General features: G+C 40.0%; 1 protein-coding gene across 6 annotated transcripts in view; it reads left to right on the forward strand.

Annotated features, from left to right (window-relative positions):
• Positions 1-20,366, forward strand: part of grip1 (glutamate receptor interacting protein 1) — a 74,390-nt gene that overhangs the window by 44,816 nt on the left and 9,208 nt on the right. For 4 of the 6 annotated variants that reach the window (XM_042402818.1, XM_042402819.1, XM_042402813.1 and 1 more), the window contains exons 3-20: positions 1,459-1,594; positions 2,484-2,629; positions 2,761-2,844; positions 2,934-3,009; positions 3,155-3,300; positions 4,022-4,169; positions 4,634-4,803; positions 5,951-6,088; positions 6,180-6,329; positions 6,756-6,942; positions 7,795-7,940; positions 9,767-9,847; positions 14,126-14,195; positions 14,472-14,617; positions 17,235-17,379; positions 19,232-19,371; positions 19,883-20,080; positions 20,197-20,350. In XM_042402818.1, coding sequence (XP_042258752.1) covers positions 1,459-1,594; positions 2,484-2,629; positions 2,761-2,844; positions 2,934-3,009; positions 3,155-3,300; positions 4,022-4,169; positions 4,634-4,803; positions 5,951-6,088; positions 6,180-6,329; positions 6,756-6,942; positions 7,795-7,940; positions 9,767-9,847; positions 14,126-14,195; positions 14,472-14,617; positions 17,235-17,379; positions 19,232-19,371; positions 19,883-20,080; positions 20,197-20,350 — 2,461 coding nt within the window. The remainder of the gene's footprint in view (positions 1-1,458; positions 1,595-2,483; positions 2,630-2,760; positions 2,845-2,933; positions 3,010-3,154; positions 3,301-4,021; positions 4,170-4,633; positions 4,804-5,950; positions 6,089-6,179; positions 6,330-6,755; positions 6,943-7,794; positions 7,941-9,766; positions 9,848-14,125; positions 14,196-14,471; positions 14,618-17,234; positions 17,380-19,231; positions 19,372-19,882; positions 20,081-20,196; positions 20,351-20,366) is intronic. The other 2 variants (XM_042402815.1, XM_042402814.1) reach the window with 2 other exon arrangements.

The raw sequence follows: 20,366 nt of genomic DNA on the forward strand, positions 1-20,366 counted from the left end.
TTGAGCTTTGGATCCAGTTGCAGGATCCGGTTGAGCTTCAGAACCAGTTAGAGGAACTGGTGGAGGTTCAGATCTACATGCAGGAGCTGGTAGAGCTCTAGAACCAGTTAGAGAAATTGATTGAGCTTCTAAACCTATTAGAGGAGCTGGTAGAGCTTCTTTACCAGTTAGAGCAACTGGTATAGCCTTTGAACCCGACAGAGGAACCGGTAGAGCCAGTTAAAGGCACTAGTAGAGCTTCACAACCAGTTAGACAATCTAGTAGAGCTTCAGAGTCATTCAAACGAACTGGTCAAGCTTTGGAACCAGTTGAGGGATGCTGTTAGCTTCAGAACCAGTAAGAGGAACTAGTAAAAGTCTGGAACCAGTTAATGAAACTGGTAGAGCTCAAGAATCAGTCAGAGAAACTGGTAGCGCTTCAGAGACATTCGGAAGATCTGTTTGAGCTTTGAATCCAGTTGCAGGAGCCAGTCATCTTCTAAACCAGTTAGAGAAGCTGGTGAAGGTTCAGAACCTGTTAAAGGATGTGGTTATTGATTTTGAACCCATTAGAGGAAGTGGTAGAGCTTTGGAACCAGTTGATGGACAAACTGGTAGAGCTTCAAAGCCATGTGGAGAGACTGGTCAAGCTTCTAAACCAGCCAATGGAGGTTCAGAATCATGTCAACAAAAGTGAAACCCCCACCGATCATCCTCAGTAGAATTTAGATTTACAGATAGACGCTCTGCTCTGCTCTGCTGCAGATACACCTCCTATGAAGGCTGAGAAAATCTATTTTAGACTTATAGTAAAATCTGAAATAGTGCAGCTTAAACAAAACTCTGATGTTCTCTGAGAGAAGCTTTGTTGTAGTTCTGCTTCTCTTCAGTGTGAAGTTAACTGGCGGTTTGTGAAGGAATACATTCAAAAGTTTCTCCCCCGGCTGCTGCAGGAAGCTGGTTTGAAGATTTGGGGTTGACTGAGCACGCTGACACAGCGCTGATGTTTTAGAAAAGTTGAAAAGGACACTGATGCTCTTTGTAAAGCCTCTTTGGAGGAAGAAGATAAGGGAGGAGAGGAAGACAATGATGGTCACTGCCAAAGATCAGACATTGTAATCCTGTCTGAATGAAAGAGGGTGAAGCCCTGCCTGGTTAATATTAAAATACAACATTTCAATGAAATCCTGCTCTCTGTTTTATCACCTGAGGGCTGGTCGCATCACATTGTTCCAGCTCTGCACTGAAATATCCCTCCCTCTATCCATCTCTCCCTCTGTTAAATATTTCAGGCGTTTTATAAAATATAGATGGACGACAGAATAGATGACTTCACTTCTCTCTTTGTCCAGATTATTATTTTTTTTCTCTGTGCTGAGAGAGAAAGAGTCAGAGTGCAGAGACAGAAAAGGAAGAAAGAAGGATTTAAGCAAAGAGTAGAATTGCTCAGTAGAATATTTTTATCTTTTTGTGATGTAGATGAGTTTCGGGGCTGCTCGGTGGTGGAGTTGATGAAGAAGGAGGGGACGACACTCGGTCTGACAGTTTCAGGCGGCATCGACAAGGATGGGAAGCCCCGGGTTTCAAACCTGCGACAGGGAGGCATCGCCGCCAGGTGAATCTTGAATCTGTTTTTTGAAACTATGAAAATACATGTTTGTGAGCAGTTTTTAAAGATCTTCAGTAGGAACCAGTGGAGCTGAGAGCCACAGACAGAGTAGGGAAGTCAGAAAATATTAAGAGACGGACTAACACATTGTTGGCTTTGGTCTTTAAAAAGATATAAAATAACATCAGCTTTAAACTTTAATTATCCTGATAATATCAGTTTCTCATTTTCACTCAAGTCAGCTTCTTGTCTAGAACGTCCTGTTGGTCTTTATTATATATATTCAATACATATATTTATGTATATTTATATTCATATTCTGGGGCTCTACTGGAATATCTTGATTTACATGATTTCCAGTTAAAAACTCCTTATTTATCTTATACTGGTCCTTTATGCAGCCCCTCAGTTCAGCCTCTGTCTGAAACAGGCCGTTTTAGCTCCTGTCTCTTTAAGGCCCGCCTCCTGATGAGCCCACTCTGTTCTGATTGGTCAGCTTCAGGAAGCTTCCTCCGGCTCCAGAGGCTACGTAAACAAACTAAAGTAGCAGGATTTCACTTCTTTTTCTTTTTCTTTACTCAAAATATAAACAAATATATCCGTACATGTTGGAGCTGAATCAGATCCGAAATATGCGAGTGGACAATGTGAACAACCTCAGCAATAAAGATTAAAGAACGGACCGCCGTTTATGAAAGTAAAAAAAAATTAAAGGCAAACTTTGCAATCAAAGTGTCAGAGCGGGCTGAAACCTGCATTCAGCATACGTTCATTGAACTTTGACCATGTTTAACATCCAACATCAGAATAGGATATAGATAACAGAAAATCACAAACAGTAGAATATGCCCCCTTTAAAGTAAAATAAGAGCTGATGTTTCGACTGTCGCTGCAGGAGCGACCAGCTGAACGTGGGCGACTACATCCGCTCCGTTAACGGCATCAACCTGGCCAAGTTCAGACACGATGAGATCATCAGTCTGCTGAAGAACGTCGGGGAGCGAGTCGTACTGGAGGTCGAGTACGAGCTGCCGCCTGTCTGTAAGTAGTCGTTAACGGTTCGTTGTAATTTAAGGAGAGCGGTTAGTGTTTAAACGTTATACACCGTGTTTCTTTAAAGCTGCAGTGGGTCAGAGGTCATACTGATGTGTTGCTGTTGTGGTGTGTTGCAGCAGTGCAGGGGTCAGGGGTCATGTTTAAGAACGTGGAAGTCACGCTTCACAAAGAAGGAAACAGCTTCGGCTTCGTTATCAGAGGTGAGTCTATGTGTGTGTGTGTGTGTGTGTGTGTGTGTGTGTGCATTAAAAATGAATAAATAAATAACTACATGTCTTTCTGCTTGTAGGTGGGGCCCATGAAGACAGGAACAAGTCTCGCCCCATCGTCATAACAACCATCAGGCCGGGTGGTCCGGCTGAGAGGTACGTGACCGCCTGTCTGTCTGAAGGGTTTTTGTCCTTTAAGAGCTTCTGTACAAACTGAACACTGTCCTCTCGCCCTCTCTCTCTCGCCCTCTCTCTCTCTCTCTCTCTCTCTCTCTCTCTCTCTCTCCCTCTCCCTCTCCAGAGAAGGAACCGTGAAGCCGGGCGATCGGTTGCTAAGCATCGATGGGATTCGTCTCCACGGCAGCACCCTATCAGAGGCCATGAGCATCCTGAAGCAGTGCGGGCAGGAAGCCACGCTGCTGATCGAGTACGACGTCTCAGTGATGGGTCAGTTAACGCTCTCTGTTTGTGTTTTTAGTGTGAAAAAACCATAGTGATCGCGGTGGCGTTGGCTCACTGAACATCTGATGCGGTGCACGTTTAAACACAGGATCCAGGAAGCTGTTACAACCATTTATTATTGTAGTCAAGGGTGGAATGAATGGATGAACAGATGGATGGTGGATATTACAAATCTGAATAGTAGCAAACAAATAATTGATTAAATGAGGTAATTTAGGTTATGATTTGAACTCATTTCTCTTCTCTTTACTTAACATAGGATTAATCAAGGAATATACATATACATACAATACATATCAACCAGACAGAATATTATAAGTGGAGAGTTATTTAACCTTGTTATATGGGAGGGTCTAGTCAGGAGTAGCAGTCTGTGCAGTGAGGCAGGTGGGGTTTAACAGGTGGTTAATATTCAAAATAAAACTTTATTGATGTTAAGCTGAGAGATAAGAAAACAGAGAAAGAACTCTTTGAATGAAAGAAAAAACTTAAGATTAGAGAGATGGCATTAAAAAAGCCATATATAATAAATATAAATTACACTACATTAGACTATATAAGTGGATTGTGAAAATATTTGATTAAATTGAATTAAAATATACCTGTTTTCGTCCATAAATTCAATTATAGAAGAGTAATGTGTCATTAGATAAGAAATTAATAAAAAAACAAATTTCTTTGTGTTGTCTGTGTTGTCCTCCGTCAGACTCGGTTGCCACGGCGTCGGGGCCGCTGCTGGTGGAGGTTGCCAAGGCGACTGGCTCCAGCCTGGGCGTTGCTCTGTCCACCTCCATGTTCTGCAGCAAGCAGGTCATCATCATCGACAAGGTCAAACCAGCCAGCATAGCAGACAGGTACCTGACCTCTGACCTCTGACTAGGGACGCACCAACCTGTGACGTGAGGCTGTTAACTACAGATGACTTCTTAACTATAAGTGGAGATGTTCATACTCAGTCATGTTTTTAGGCTTTTTGTAGGTTTTAAAATTGCTTCTTTATGTTGCATCAACTTCATAACGTCACCTTTTTGTCTAACACACGTAACACACACAGTTCCTGCTGTAGAATCACTGTTGTTGTGTTCAGATGATATCAGATGATATCAGATGATATGATTTTATTGGAACACACACAGGAAGTAGTGTAGCATCTTTAGTAGCTTTAAGCATCAACATCAGATCAATGTGGATCCGTCACATCTGCCGGATATGTGATATCTGAAGTTTCTAACCTTTATGTGTTTATGTGTCTTTTGTTATGTTTTCCTGTGTGTGTGTGCGTGCGTGTGTGTGTGTGTGTGTGTGTGTGTGTGTGTAGGTGTGGCGCCCTTCATGCAGGAGATCACATCCTGTCTGTTGATGGAAAGTCGATGGAGTTTTGTTCTCTGGCTGAAGCCACTCAGCTGCTCTCTGCTTCCTGTCAGACCGTCCGCATGGAGATCCTGCCGCAACACCAGGCCCGACCGGCCCTGAACGCACCACAGCACGGTATAAACACAAACACACAGACGGCCTGACCGGCCCTGAACGCACCACAGCACGGTATAATGAAGTGAACACATTTTTTCTGAAAGTAAAAGCGGAGATGTTTGTGTTAATAACAGTCAGAAATCATTACAGATTCAATTATTCACTCTCAAAACACTAATTTGAAAAATAATGACGTTAACGTACGACCTCCAGAGTGTCGAGTAACAAAACGATATCGCTAGCTAGCTTTTGATCATGAATCACCAAACTTGCAAACCATTATTTCTTGTATTAGAATCAGAAAAAATACATCATAATAAAAATTTGTGGAGTTAAGGCCAGATATGTATTTTATCTGCTATTTCGTTATTGTGCAAATAAGTAAACAAACAAATAAAACATACAGAGAGCCTGAATAAATAACAACATAATCAAACTATTAAAAAAAAGTGTTTCGAATCAAATGTTAATTTGATGAACTTTTGGAATTTCTTTGAACACATAATCTTTTTAAATGGAAGAAAATAATTATTTATTCACAGAAATTCCAAAAATGAATCAAAATTTAATTTGAATTGAAAAACTGAAAACTTTTTTTCAGGGTTCAAGATCAATACTTCAGCTTTCAGTTTCAAATGTTGTGTTTTAGTTTACAATTTTGTCCCTCATTTTGCTCCATGCTCAGAATGCAAGCATGTTTTTAAATGGAGATTTAATAGAAATGAATTAAAGTGAAATTGATTTCAGGGACGTGTGGATTTTCTCTGTTTTTATCCAAAGTTGACATTTCTTCTTGGAGCAGCTGATAACAGCACAAAGCAGAAAAGACGTCTAACCGTCTGTTAAAACTGAATATTAAATGATTGTAGAAAAGTTTAAGATTAAAACCTTTATTTTAATGGAATTTAATGACTGTTTTTGTCGACATTTAACTGATTCAACAGGATCTCTTGAACAGAAACACACCAGGCCCAACTGGCTTTGAACACATCGCAGCAGAAAACAAATAAATACATGAAAACATAATATATTTATAAAAGATCACATAGAAACATGTGATCTTTTTTAAAGCTGTGATACAGGCAGCTACCTGACCTCTGACCTCTGACCTTTCCTCTTGTCTTAACCTGAACACCCTCCTCTGTGTGTATTTGTGTGTGTGCAGTCAAGGTGCAGCGTAGTCCCCGCCCCCTCCCCTGGGAGACCGGAAGCTCCACCCCCATCCTCCCCCCTTACCACTACAACACGTACCACCCTGACCAATCAGGTGCCAGATCGCACAACCGCCATACAAACAACCCTCGTACGTCCGCCTCTCTCTCTTCCTGAAGTGTGATGTTTTTATTTTAGGGACTCCTGCTCACCGTCTTCTCTCTGTCTGTCTGACTCTGTAGCTCTCAGCCACTCGTTCTCTCCAGGCTCCATGTCGGCCTATAGTCTCTCGTCCCTCAACATGAGCACTCTGCCCAGGAACATGTATCCCACGAGTCCACGGGGCACGCTGATGAGGAGGAAGGCGAAGAAGAAGGACTTCAAGAGCTCCTGTGAGTCTGACGTCTCTGACTTTCTGTTGTCTCAGACTTAAAAGAGTGATTTTCTACCTCAACCTGTGTTTCAAGTGTTGCAAGTGTGTGTGGATAATGCTGCAACTAACGATTATTTTCCTTATTAATTATTAATCATTTGGTCTATAATATATTGATCACTGTTTCCCAAACCCAAGGTGTCATCCTCAAATGTCTTATTTTGTCCTGACCAACAGTCCGCAACCCAAAGACATTCAGTTTACTGTCGTAGAGGACTGAAAGAAATCAGAAAACGTGGAGTGAAAAAGATTATTATTATGATTATCTTTGGTCCCAACGGGAGGTCTCGACCCTCAGGTTGGGAACCACTGCTTTAAGGCTCACCAAGAGACATTTATCTCGTTTTTAACTCGACTCTTGTCTTGTCTCTTGTCTTTCTCTCAGTGTCTCTTGCGTCCAGCACCGTGGGTCTCGCCGGTCAGGTCGTTCACACGGAAACCACAGAGGTGATGTTGCTCGGCGACGGCATCATGGGGTTCGGACTGCAGCTGCAGGGCGGAGTCTTCGCCACGGAAACGCTCTCCTCACCGCCGCTCATCGCTTACATCGACCCCGACAGCCCAGCTGAGAGGTGAACACACACATCCATACATAAATAATATACATGTATTGATATTCAATATTCAATATTACACAGAAAAATGTGTTTTCAGCCTGTATGTAACACACAATACTAATAATACCCTCAATAATGTTCAGTCAGTGCTTCATAATGATATTTTAATCAAATATATGGTATATAATATATAATATTCAGTATAATGATTCAATAAAACTTAACTGTCCAATTATCTGTAAAAGGTATTGGCTTTGCTTTTACTTAACTTGCTATTTTAATTAAAATATGTATTATTTTATTATTTATTTTGAATATATTTTATCTCTTTTTATCTGGATTAATCCAAGTCAAACTAAACCAAATTTACAGAGGCACAAACACGCAAAAATGGGTAAAAATGTAAGTTTTTCCTTTTGGATTCTTTAAAAAAAAAAAGTATTGGTGTTTTTGTTTAATTTTACTGTTCTGTTTTGTCTGCACTCATGTTACAAAATAAACTACCGTTGTCACCGTCATGTTAGGCTCTTAAAATGGTTTACACAAATTAAAAATTGGAGTTTTGTGGTTTAAATGATGTTAATTTTGTCAAAGTTTGAGTTGATGCCACCAAAAAATATAACAACCTCCTCCTGGCCTGTAATTAGACAGCTGTTTAAGCGGTTATTCTTTTAATTGTATTTTACTAATTGATTCTGTTTTTAGTTGTGCAGAAAACCCTGACACACGTGGTGTGTGCGTGTGTGTGTGCGTGTGTGTGTGTGTGTGTGTGTGTGTGTGTGTGTGTGTGCGTGTGCGTGTGCGTGTGCGTGCGTGTGTGTGTGTATATGTGCGTGTGTGTGTGTGTGCGTGTATATGTGTGTGTAGGTGTGGTATCCTGCAGATCGGTGACAGGATTTTATCCATAAATGGAGTTCCTACTGAAGACTCCACTCTGGAAGAAACCAATCAGCTGCTCAGAGACTCGTCCATCACCGCTCAGCTCACACTGGAGATCGAGTTCGACGTGGCCGGTACAGACACACACACACACAAACACACACACACACACGTGCACGTTCACTATGTGCTCCGCAGCAACAAACCAGCAGTCTGGTGTCTGTGCTCCTGTTGTGGCTGATTGACTGACAGTCTGTGTTTCACTCTGCTTCTCTGGTGTCTCCCTGTAATTTGTCAGACTCTTTGTCACTGTAACATACTCTGACTTCTATAAATATCCACCTACGCCTGAGCTGAATGAAACAACACAACATGTTGTCATTAATGACTCAGACACATTTTATGATTTGTAGCCAGAGGAGGAGATATCACTGCTGCTAATGACAGCATATGGACATATTTGCACACATACTGTTGTACAAGCTCTATAATCTGAACCTCAACTCCATCCAACATCTTTGGGATGAACTGGATCACCCAACATCATTAATGCTCTAATAGCTAGATGGGAGCCAATCCCTGCAGCCAGACCGTAGCCTGTATATAAAGATGGAGGTAGCGAGGTGTGACATCACCCGTTTGTTTGCATTGGTCCAGAGTTGCAGCTTGTGGTCGTTTGGAGTCAGGACCTTCCAGATAAGGAGTGCAGGTTGTTGCCTTTCACGCTCTAAACTGTGCTAACAAGGCAGCAGAGTTTTCCAGGGATTTTTTTTAAGACAAAGGCTGGAGAACGTGTGTGATGCGGCGTACACGGTTTGTGTTCACAGAAGTGGAAAAAAATCATGATTTGAAAGACAAAGTGTCCATCAGGATTTAAATTTTACACCAAGATGCAACAAAAAGATGAAAAATAAAGGTTGTGACAGATGACGGTCTGGGACGATGTGTTTCACGATAGTTTGGTGCCGATTTGATTCAGGATCGATTCTCAGTTCAAAACTGATGCTCGACTGAATGAATAGAAAAGGCGGCACTGTTTTCAGTCTCTTGCTCCAGTTTACTGTGTGCAGAACCAATCACTGGTGTCCTTTAGTCCACTGAAATATGATATGAAACAGAACTCACTGATAAGATAAATGATCCGCAGCCTTTTGGTTTTAAAAAGGTTAACTGCATTAATGAATTATCTTACAGTCTTACAGATCACACTGGCTCCTGTGATGGAAACATGAGAATTTAATGGATAATTATGAAAGTAAAATATATTTCATGGAGCAGAGGCTTGTAGCTTTTACTTTACTGTTGAAGCCGCTGATAACAGAAAAGACATCTGTTAAAACTGGACTTAACTCTGTTGAAAAGTTAAGTTTATTTCTACGGCATTTAATGACTACGAGGAGTTTTCAATATCTAAGACTCAGATACAAACAATCCTTCATCTCTTAGTCCATTAAAGCCATAAACAAACACACCAGTGGCCCACAGTAGCATGGGCTGATTATTATTATTATTGTTGTTGATGTTGATGATGTTTGTGTTCTGTTCTGTATTATGAATGTGGGAATGTGTAATTTATTGTACTTTTTATCACAGTATTAATGGGATGTATTTATATATACGATGTATAGTACTGTTGAATTATTTGGTAAAGCAGCAGCATTGTGTGTCTGAGGTAAATTTCCCTCTGGGACAATAAAGTCTTATCTTCTAACTGGTTCTACTGGATCTCCTGGACAGATTTAGTGGCAAAAGCACTGAAAAACATTACAGATATAGTTAGTTAAATGTCAGATTTACATGTCAGACATTAACTCACAAGTGTAATGTTTGGATGTCCACATACTTCTGGCCATGTAATACCTAATTTTTTATACTTTCTGTGTGAATTAATGTTAAAAAGTGAACAATTGTTTGCCTTTAAACTCGTGTTACCATCTCTCCGTCTGTGTCTGTCTCTCAGAGTCGGTTATTCCCAGTTCAGGAACGTTCCACGTGAAGCTCCCGAAGAAACCGGGAGTGGAGCTGGGAATCACCATCAGCTGTAAGTCAAGACTCACTCGTGTGTCTTTATCCACCTGTTTTTATTCACATTTTCAGTTTGTGCTGGAGTGGAAACTCCAGATCTTCAAAAGAAATCTCGAAATATTGCAAAAATGTTTTTACACAAAGTCTGAGGTATAAAAGTTTATTTTCTCATCTGCACTTGATTTTTCCAATAAAGACAAATTGTCGTTGAACTAAAGGACATTTGGATTTTATGGTAAATGACTTTGAGAATATAAACTGTATAAAATGAATAAAATCAAACGAGAAGAAATGCTTTTTACAGTTAGATTTCTTTTAGGCCTAAAGGGTCCTGACGGTTCCCATCTGTCAGATATCAGTAAGCTAACGTTAGTTTTGTCACTTGGTTCATTCAGGCAGCTCAGACAACAGCTCCACCTGCAGTTAGTAGCTGCTGCAAATATTCAGTAACAACCAGTTTGTTTGGTGCAACTGGTTTTTCTGCAGTTAAATGCAGACAAAACTGAAGTCCTGATCTTTGGCCCTGACAATCTTCAGTCAGCAATCGGGCAGAACCTTGGTGCCTTATCTTCATCTTCCTGGTCTTGCCTGCGCAATCTTGGTGTAATTTTCGACCAATCCATGAGTTTTGAAGCGCATGTTAAGACGCTAACTAAATCATGTTTCTTTCACCTGAGAAACAGCCAAACTCTGGTCTGTGGTATCAAGAAATGAAATGGAGATGTTCATACATGCTTTTATCTCATCACGCTTGGACTACTGTAACTCTCTTTTTACTTGTCTTAATAAATCTTCCATACAACACTTACAAACTGTCCAAAACGCTGCTGTTAGGCTTCTAACACAATCCAACAGACGGTCACATATAACTCCTATTTTAATCTCTTTGCACTGGCTTCCAGTAAATTTTAGAATTCATTTTAAAATTTTGGTGCTCACTTATAGAGTCCTACATGGCTCCACAGTACATTAGTGACCTTCTGCACCCCTACAGCACCAGTCGAGCTCTGAGATCCTCCACCCAGGGCTTTCTAAGTGTACCTCGTACACATTTTAAGACCCAGAGAGATCATGCCTTCCAGTCAGCAGCTCCTAAGCTCTGGAATAGTCTTCCAACAAGCTTAAGGTCCTTGGATAATTGTAGAGTCCTTTAAAAAGCAGCTAAAAACCCATTTGTTCAGACAGGCATTTGGGTAGTATGTGCTATTTTATCTTAACTTGTCCATTTTATCTGCTCGGCTTGTGTATTTTATCTGGTGTCTTTGCTTTTCTTTATTCTGATTTTATTTTTATTTCACTTTATTTTATATTATTTTATTTTATTTCTTTGTGAAGCACTTTGTAACTGGTGCTTGTGAAAGGTGCTATATAAATAAACTTTGCTTGCTTGCTTTTAATTAAGTGATGCGTAAATCTGCACTTAATAAACACTTATGTCAGGTTCAGACTTAACGATTTCAGCCCAGTAATGGCCAGAACCGACATCCAGGACCAAAAAATGGACATCAGGCACGACAATTCATCGTTAAACCGTGTAGATTATAGGGATGTGCTGCTATCAAATGTTCCCACCACGATTATCGTTGGTAAAAATATCACAGTAAACGCTATTATCACGATAATCATCAGAATTACCTGAAATTTTACTATTATACCTAAAATACAGTAAAATTACTTCACACCATGATCATCTTGGATTTTGTTCACTGAACAGTTGCCATGATAATCACGGTAATTACAGTAATGGAAACGGTCGGCAGCATGTTTCATCACTGTAGAAACAGTATATCTGTACCATAGTGGACGACAACCGACGCCTCATGACATCCCGACAAAAAAGACCAGCATGTCAAGATATATTTTACTTTCTCTCACCTCGTACATTGTTCCGTGACGTTGACCAACATGTGCTCAGAGTTTTTAACACACCAAGACGAAAGAGGAGTGATGTTGTTGGTGCTGCTCATGCTGGGAGGTGGAACTGTCTTACCAGACAAAAATAATATATAGTCTTATTAGGGACCGAGCCCAAAAGGCAGAGGACTACTGTTGTGTGTTTGTTTCTTTGTTTGTTTCTTTATTATTACACCACTTAAACCCTAAATTTGACCCCCTAAACATGCTCAAAAACTCACCAAATTTGGCACGCACATCAGGTCTGGTGAAAAATTTGATAAAATGTAAAAATTAACCCCTAAAGTGCCAAAATGTGCTCTCTAGCGCCACCTATGTAACTAAAATGGCCACCACAGCCTGTAGGAATGTCGTAGAGAGATCAAACCAAAACTCAATTATTCGTCTCATCAAGACCTACAAATCATACACTGACACCCCTGACCTAAATGTAACAGGAAGTCCGCAATTAGCCTTTCAAAATAAGACTTAACCCCAATTTTGGCCTCTGAACAAACGCTATCTCCTCCGAGGGCGTTAATGAAATAGTCTTCAAGCTTTAATAGGTGACTTATGACACTATGCTGAAAAAAGTTGTTAAAAACTTTGTAATAACTCGAAGAGTTTGGATTTTATAAGCCCTGAAAGTTGCAGTGCCACATCACACCTTACAATGTAAAATAATGGGGAGGCATGACCTTTGTGTCAAACAGAGGCTTCTGACGTCTAAACTATAAGTCTGACCACTTTCAAACCTGTATCAATGGATTCTCAACGAAATTTCCTACTAAAAAATATAATTTTTAATGTAAGATTTGGCCAAAGTAATGGGATTTATGACGATATTTCACAAAAAGCGTACTCTAAAATCCTCCTCTCCAACTGCTCCTGGTGATGTCACTCCCTCAGTGCTGTGAAACATTCCGCAATACACACTCATTATAAAATCACAGGAGGAGCAAGAAAAGACTTTAAAACTCACACTCTGATATCTCAAAAACAGTAAAAGATAGAAAAAACATGTAAATTCAAGATTTGTAGGTCAAAGTCTCGTGACTCATTTAAAGTTCAAATGAAGTCTGTATCTAAAACTATGCGGAAGCGGTAAATGTTCAAAAAAGTGTGGGTTCACTCACACTCTCTATTCAAATATATGAGTATTTTTCTGTGTCTAGCTGCAGTTACTTATTGTCTCTACACACCTGACAGTACACATGTCAATCAAACTTTGACCAGGTCATGTGGGTTAAAAATATTTCCTTTTCTAAAAATAGACTCGATGAAAATTAGGAAAATAATTTGTTTTACACACAAACTCATCAAGAGTTTTCAATCTACTAATTGAAATTCAAGTGAATGGGCCCAAATCTTGCATAATTTTGATGACACAGGTGTGAGCAAGACAGACATGTCTCACCCTGCAGAATATTTTCATCCTGTCAATCAAACTTTCAAAATTAAAGCACACCACACTTGTAAGAAATATCCCTCATTTTTAAAAAGCAATATGATGTGATCCCGACGGGCCAGAGTGCGAGGTCCTGACCAATGCTGCTTGCAGCTTTAATTTATTTATTGGGACCATGTACAGTGTTAAACATAAATCTGGCATTAATGTAATAACGAGGTTTTAGTTAGGAACAGCTGCTGCGGGTTTTCTCAAGTACTGCTTTAGTTAAAAATCAGTATATTGTTGTGGGTGTGACTGCAAGTAATGAGAAAAAATGCTGCCAAAATAGCCTGTAAAGTTAGATTATTTTTATCCTGATTTGTTTCTGAATCATATAGTTTCCTGTCGGCTCCATAAGAAGTGGAGTCCGGAGGTTGGGATTTTGATGTAAAGGATTTCATGGAGTATGCAGAGTAGTTGGATATGTGGAGTGGAGCCAATCCATTTAAAGCCTTAAATTGAGAAGGAGGATTTATTAGAGATGAGTAAAATATGATCAAACGTCTTAGAAAAAAAGAAGCTCTCTGCTTCACGCTCACACAAACTTTAAAAGAGAAATTAGAAAGCTGCTTTGTGTCGTCACCTGGTGAGATTGTGGTTCAAACTCTCTCAAACTCAAACTATTTTTTCCTCTGATTTTGAAGCGATGATGCATTTCCAAACATGAAAATTAAAATTCAATTATTGGATTTTAATTTTAATTTTGCCTTACATCATGTGCACACGTCTGGGAAATTAAATTTTAATTTGATTGAGTGTTTTTCTTCATTATATATTCAGCCTGGACCGCCTCGAGTTGTGTTAAACATTTGTCAGTTTGATCTCATTTTTCTTTTTTAACATTTAATCATTATAGCTAGTCATGGAGTAAACAGATTAAATTATTTACAGTTTTTTGCGTTTGAACTTCTGTTTCTGGGTGAAGTTATTTGTCTGTGTGTCTGTCTGCAGCTCCGTCCAACAGGAAACCAGGTGATCCTCTGATCATCTCTGACATCAAGAAGGGCAGCGTTGCACACAGGTAATGTTCAGAAGCTGGAATAGACGAGTGTCAGCTGTTTTTGAAGCTCGGTCAGCTGTCTATAGTTGGTTGGTTAATTGGGCTAATAGTCCAGGTCAGTGTGTGCGTGTGTTGTGGTTTGTAGGTCATGTGTTTTGAAGTGTGAAGCAGAAAATCTGATTTAAAGAGCTTCTGTTAGCATCTGTTTATTGTACCTCATGTTTAACAGAACAGGAACACTATAGAATATCTGTTTTTATTTTACATGTTTCTGTGTTTTGTTTTGGTTTTTTTTAGGACGGGAACGTTGGAGCTTGGAGACAAGCTGCTGGCTATCGATAACATCCGAGTGGAGAACTGCTCCATGGAGGAGGCCGTTCAGATCCTCCAGCAGTGCGAGGAGCTGGTCAAACTGAAGATCCGCAAAGACGAAGACAACTCTGGTATCCTCAGATTTTAATTCACTACTCAGTGCAGAATATTCTCCAGGCATGTTTCTAGTTGTACGGTGAGAGCTGGAGTTAAAGATCTAATCGAAGCTAAATCATGTTTGTTCCGCTCAGCTGTTTCGTACTGCAGCCTGGAGTGGGGCGACCGATATCACCCATCACTCCCATTCATTTGAATGGGGGTATTGCCCAGTATTTGTATTTGTATTCGAATGAAAGTGGAAAGAGGCTTAAAAATCCTGTTTTTGTTTTTATGACACTTTTAATTTTAGAAAATTAAAGTGTTATAATAAGTGTTCATGAATAAACTACCTTATGAAGGAGGTCCCCACACCGGGTCTCGAACAGATCATAGACGACTGCGCTGACTACTGAGCTAAAGCTTTACTCATTGTTTCATCGCAGACAGACCTTTAAGTATTTATACACCCATAACACAGAGACAGCACACCATGTAATGTGTAGGGAGGAACTTCAAAGGTGATTCTTGCTTTGCACTTTTCATTTATTGCCTGTTTTTTACAACATTAACTTTGTGGAAAGGAGAAGGGGAACAACAGGTTATGGAGAGTCCCTTGGGAACACTTTGCATGCGTCAGTAGCTCAGCTTTATCTCAACAAATAATTTTTAAAATATTTGTATGAAACAAATATTCGTATAAAACCCACTATCTGTGCTTTGCCGAATAATGTATTTGTATTCGGGCACACCCCTAGTGTTTACACAGCAGGGGTGCCACCGCAAACAGCCCGGCAAAAAAGTTGAACCGGGGCTCAACTTTTACCGTAACGCAACCCCGACGTTGTGTCAGAGCTGCAGATTTACGCGTTTGAAGACTTATCAGAAGCCGAAACGTCACACAACGGTTTGTAACACTCACAGACAGGATTTTACAACTCTGCAAAGTTATCAGGGCGGCAGCTGTTTTATCTTTCGTCATGACGGTCGCGAGCTTGACAGTCAAATACTGCGTTCATGGTGTTCAACGTGCTTGCATGGATGTGATCGGCCGTTTTTTTTTGCCGAGTCATCTGTGGCGGCAATGCCCCGATATAAATGAATGGGAGGGCTGCATTTTTTCACACAGAGCTGATGTCAGTCTGAAACGCCGCATATAGCTGCGTCCCAATTCCTGATAATGAATTTGTCATTAAATAACCCAGAATATGATCAGGTGTCTCCTGAACACTGGAAAATATGTGTTTGGCTAAATGTTTCAGGGCAAATGGAAATGATGTAACTCATATCAAACCGGACGCTCAGGAATTTTCAGCCTCACATGTGACTGAATGGAAATGACGATAAAGGATGTAAAATATAAATGTGTTTAACTGTTATTATGGATCAAATTAAAGTCAGGAAGAGTCTGTCTGTCAGCAGGAAACAGTTTAATGGAGGAAATAACATCATGAAAAAAAAATCTTTCTTATAAATGAAGAAAGTTGTTTATGCTTCTTTTGTTGATCAGACCGACAATTAACAGATTTTTAACTATATGATGAATCAGAAAACAAATAAACATAAAACTTGGGCGTGAAACACTTAAATTTAATCTGTAATCTGTCTCCAACTGCAGTGTGAAACTGCAGTGATGTATCAGATCAGTCTGATCAGCTGTAGCGTCCAATCAATAACTGATATCCAATAAGGGGGCGTGTTGGCAGGTAAAAGACTTCCGTGAAGGCCGCTCTCGTGACTTTGGACGCCTGTCAAAATGGCGCATCAGGAACATCTCCTGGTTCAGGCGAGGAGAAATAAATTAAGAGACTTGAGATGTACCTGCAGTTTAAAAGATGTGTTAAAGTGGCTCACGCAGAGCTCTCTGAAGAGCACCAATGCAGCAATCTGTTATGTTTTTTACACAACTTTAACTTTCTGTTTCCTTCAGGTCCCTTCTGCATATTTTCATTGACTTTTAATATTTCAGCAGCTGAAGCAGACAGTTATAGTTATTAACCGTTATATTATCTGTTTACTAAAACACTCTCGTTAAAGGAGTTTAGAAGTTACTTTCCATGTCCCACCTGGAGTACAATAGCACACTGTTGTCCCACAATGTGTTTCATAAAGGAAACTGAGGAGATGCTCACACTTTAAAGCAAATTCTGTATTATGGAATCAGGAGGCAGCATCTCAAGGACCCCTAAAACTTACTCAAGAACACTTAAAAACTAATCAATTACCCATGAAACCTCCTCAAGAATATCTAAAACATATTCAGGAACCTTTCAGAAATCTGAAAGCATCTGAGAGGATACCTACACGTTTTCAGTGACAAACATCATCAGGCATCTTTAGAGCCGCCTCAAGTACGACGAGGACACACGCAGAAACTAATTGTGGACCCTTGAAACCCCATTAACAACCCCCCAAACTTTGTTAAAAACGCCTTTGGAGCTTTGCAAAGAGCCATAAAAGCTTCTCAAGGACACTTAAAAACTAATCAAATTCTCCTCAGTATACATTCCTTTATTAACCCTTTGGCTTCTCCTCTAGCGCCACCTTCAGGATAAACTTCATATCTTTAGCCGACACCTGCCGTCGTGCCGTGCGCTCCCCCGTTACCCAGAGTTCACCTGGTTTTGAATGAATCTTTAATAAATGTTTCAGATGAGCAGGAGGTGTCTGGCAGCATCATCTACACGGTGGAGCTGCAGCGGTACGGAGGCCCGCTGGGAATCACCATCTCAGGCACCGAGGAGCCCTTTGACCCCATCATCATCTCCTCGCTGAGCAAGGGCGGGCTGGCTGAGAGGTACGCACACTACTCACACTACTCACACTACACACACTACTCACACTACTCACACTACTCACACTGCGCACACTACTCACACTACGCACACTACGCACACTACTCACGCTACGCACACTACTCACACTACGCACACTACTCACTCACACTACTCACACTACTCACACTACTCACTCACACTACTCACTCACACTACTCACACTACTCACACTACTCACACTACTCACTCACACTACTCACACTATGCTCACTACGCTCACTACTCACTCACACTACTCACACTACGCACTCACACTACTCACACTACTTACACTACTCACACTACTCACTCACACTACTCACACTACGCACTCACACTACTCACACTACTCACTCACACTACTCACACTACGCACTCACACTACTCACACTACTCACTCACACTACTCACACTACTCACACTACTCACTCACACTACTCACACTACTCACACTACGCACACTACTCACGCTACGCACACTACTCACACTACTCACACTACTCACACTAATCACACTACTCACACTACGCACACTACTCACACTACTCACACTACGCACACTACGCACACTACTCACACTACTACTTATTATTATTTAATCATTTCTGATATCATGCATGGATCTTATTCTAAGGACTTTCAGGTGTGTTTTAGTCTTCTTTTAAAGAGACAATAACCAGACTTTTTTATCAATATTCAACCAAAACTTTGGGAAAATTTACACCAAAAAAATTAAGATAATTTATTTACCTCCTAAACTGGTTTCCCACTTTATTTTTAATTGAGTAACTAACTTCCTAATTATCTTGTTCATGCAAACAATATCAAAAGCTATTAAATCTAAAAATATTATAATCTGCAAGTTGTTTTATTTATTCATTTATGTATTCATTTTTGATTGTTTTTAATATTTATTTGTATATTTTATTTCATAAATACTTTTATATTATAATGTTGAAGAAAGTATTTATAAAATAAAATACACAAATAATGTTAAATATTAAAAACAAGTTAAAAATAATAAAGTAAAAATAAGTAAAAAAAATAATACACATATGAATAAATACACGATGTGCAATGAATGCTGTATTTATTTGTTCCCAGTTTTTATTTAATAGTTTATGTATTTATTTTTAAATTATATTCAATACTTATTATGTTTTTAATATTTATTTAAATAAATACTTTTATATGATAATAATAATAATAATAATAATAATAATAATAAGCTTTATTTATAGACATGACATAAAATGCAGCTCAAAGTGCTTTACAAAAGAAATGTAAAACATAGATACAGATATATACATATGCACAAGCACATAGCTACACACACACATATTAATGTTACAGTACACGTGTGTCTTGTATTGTTTTACACATATAAATAATATAAAAATAACCATTAAAGACTCACGACTGTTGATATTTCACACTGAAACAGTGAAACGTTTTCTTGCTGTGTGGATTACACGTTGACTGCAGGAATTAAAGATAAAATCAAACAGTGAAGAAGAATAAAACGTCGCCCTCTGCTGCTGATAAATAATAAAATTTCTACATCATTTTCTTTATAAGTCTAAGACTTCTATTTTATATTTGATTTGATTTATAAAATTGAATTTAATTCAGCTTTATTGTCATTGTACTTGTGTACAACTATCTTTAATCTTTAACATTATCCCAAGATAGTTTCAACCTGCTAAAAATATGTTTAAATTCTATATTTAATTATTCGGTGTGATTTTGTCATGAGTTGTTGCAGGATGGCCTGAACCTGGCTTGTGTGTACACGAGTGTATTGATCGTGTGTTTGTTGTTGTTGTTGTGTAGGACCGGTGCGATCCATGTAGGTGATCGTATCCTGGCGATCAACAGCAGCAGTCTGAAGGGGAAACCTCTGAGTGAAGCCATCAGTCTGCTGCAGCAGGCCGGAGAGACGGTGACACTGAAGATCAAGAAGCAGGGAGAGCGTACGTACACACACACACACACACACACACACACAAACACACACACACACACAAACACACACACACACACACACAAGCTGGATGTAAAAAAGTTGCCGGGCTTAGCTACGTCCAGCCTTGTGATAAATATTTTTATATTTCATTCTACCGCAGTGATAGTTACATTTACTGGCGCCAGCAAAGAGATTAAAAATGACTGCTGAGCCAAAGCAGTACGGTAAGTATATGCATGTTTTAGTGTGTGAACAAAACAATCAGCAAGCGCTCTAGTGACTTTCGCTGGCCGAGTCGACTGCTTCCGGTTTAGCCCTCCGGCTAACTTGAATGAGGATAAAACAATTCAATCATGCGGCTCTTCAAGGTTTTTGAAATGTGATCGGACTGAACGGATTTAATTCTTATAGTGAGACGAGTCATTTCGCGGGGGTTGTGACGCTCAAAAAAATGTATCCGCTGAATTACAAACGTCTCTTTCACAATGATACAATAAGTGCACTTTATGTTTCTGCAGTGTCAAGCCCGAAGTCCTGCGTGATTGGCTCAGGGCTGGGGGCGGGGCTTAGCCAGGAGAACCAGGACGGCGAGGAGGAGCCTGTTGTCATGGTTGCACCGCCGTCAAGCCAGAGACTGTTCAGCACGCTGCCGTCCGTCGACAGCGCCGTGGAGTCCTGGGACGGATCCAACATGGACAGCAGCTTCACCAGCCCGGGTAGGAGATGACCTCTGACCTCTCACTCTCAAGAGTCAAGATAACGCTGCTACAAATGACTAAAGTATTTCTGTGCGTGTGTGTGTGTGTGTGTGTGTGTGTGTGTGTGTGTGTAGCTCCACCATTTCAGTCGTCAGTGTACAGCTTCCATGAGTGGCGCAACGCCAAGACAACCAACAGCCAATCATCTTCCTCCACTCGCCAGAGAGCCAATCCGCTGTCAGATCTGGGTCTGAGCGACGATGACTGGGACCGCCCACCACTCGGAGGGTGAGAGAGAGTTTTT

Source organism: Thunnus maccoyii, chromosome 23, assembly GCF_910596095.1.
Source record: "Thunnus maccoyii chromosome 23, fThuMac1.1, whole genome shotgun sequence".
Taxonomy (NCBI): Eukaryota; Metazoa; Chordata; class Actinopteri; order Scombriformes; family Scombridae; genus Thunnus; species Thunnus maccoyii.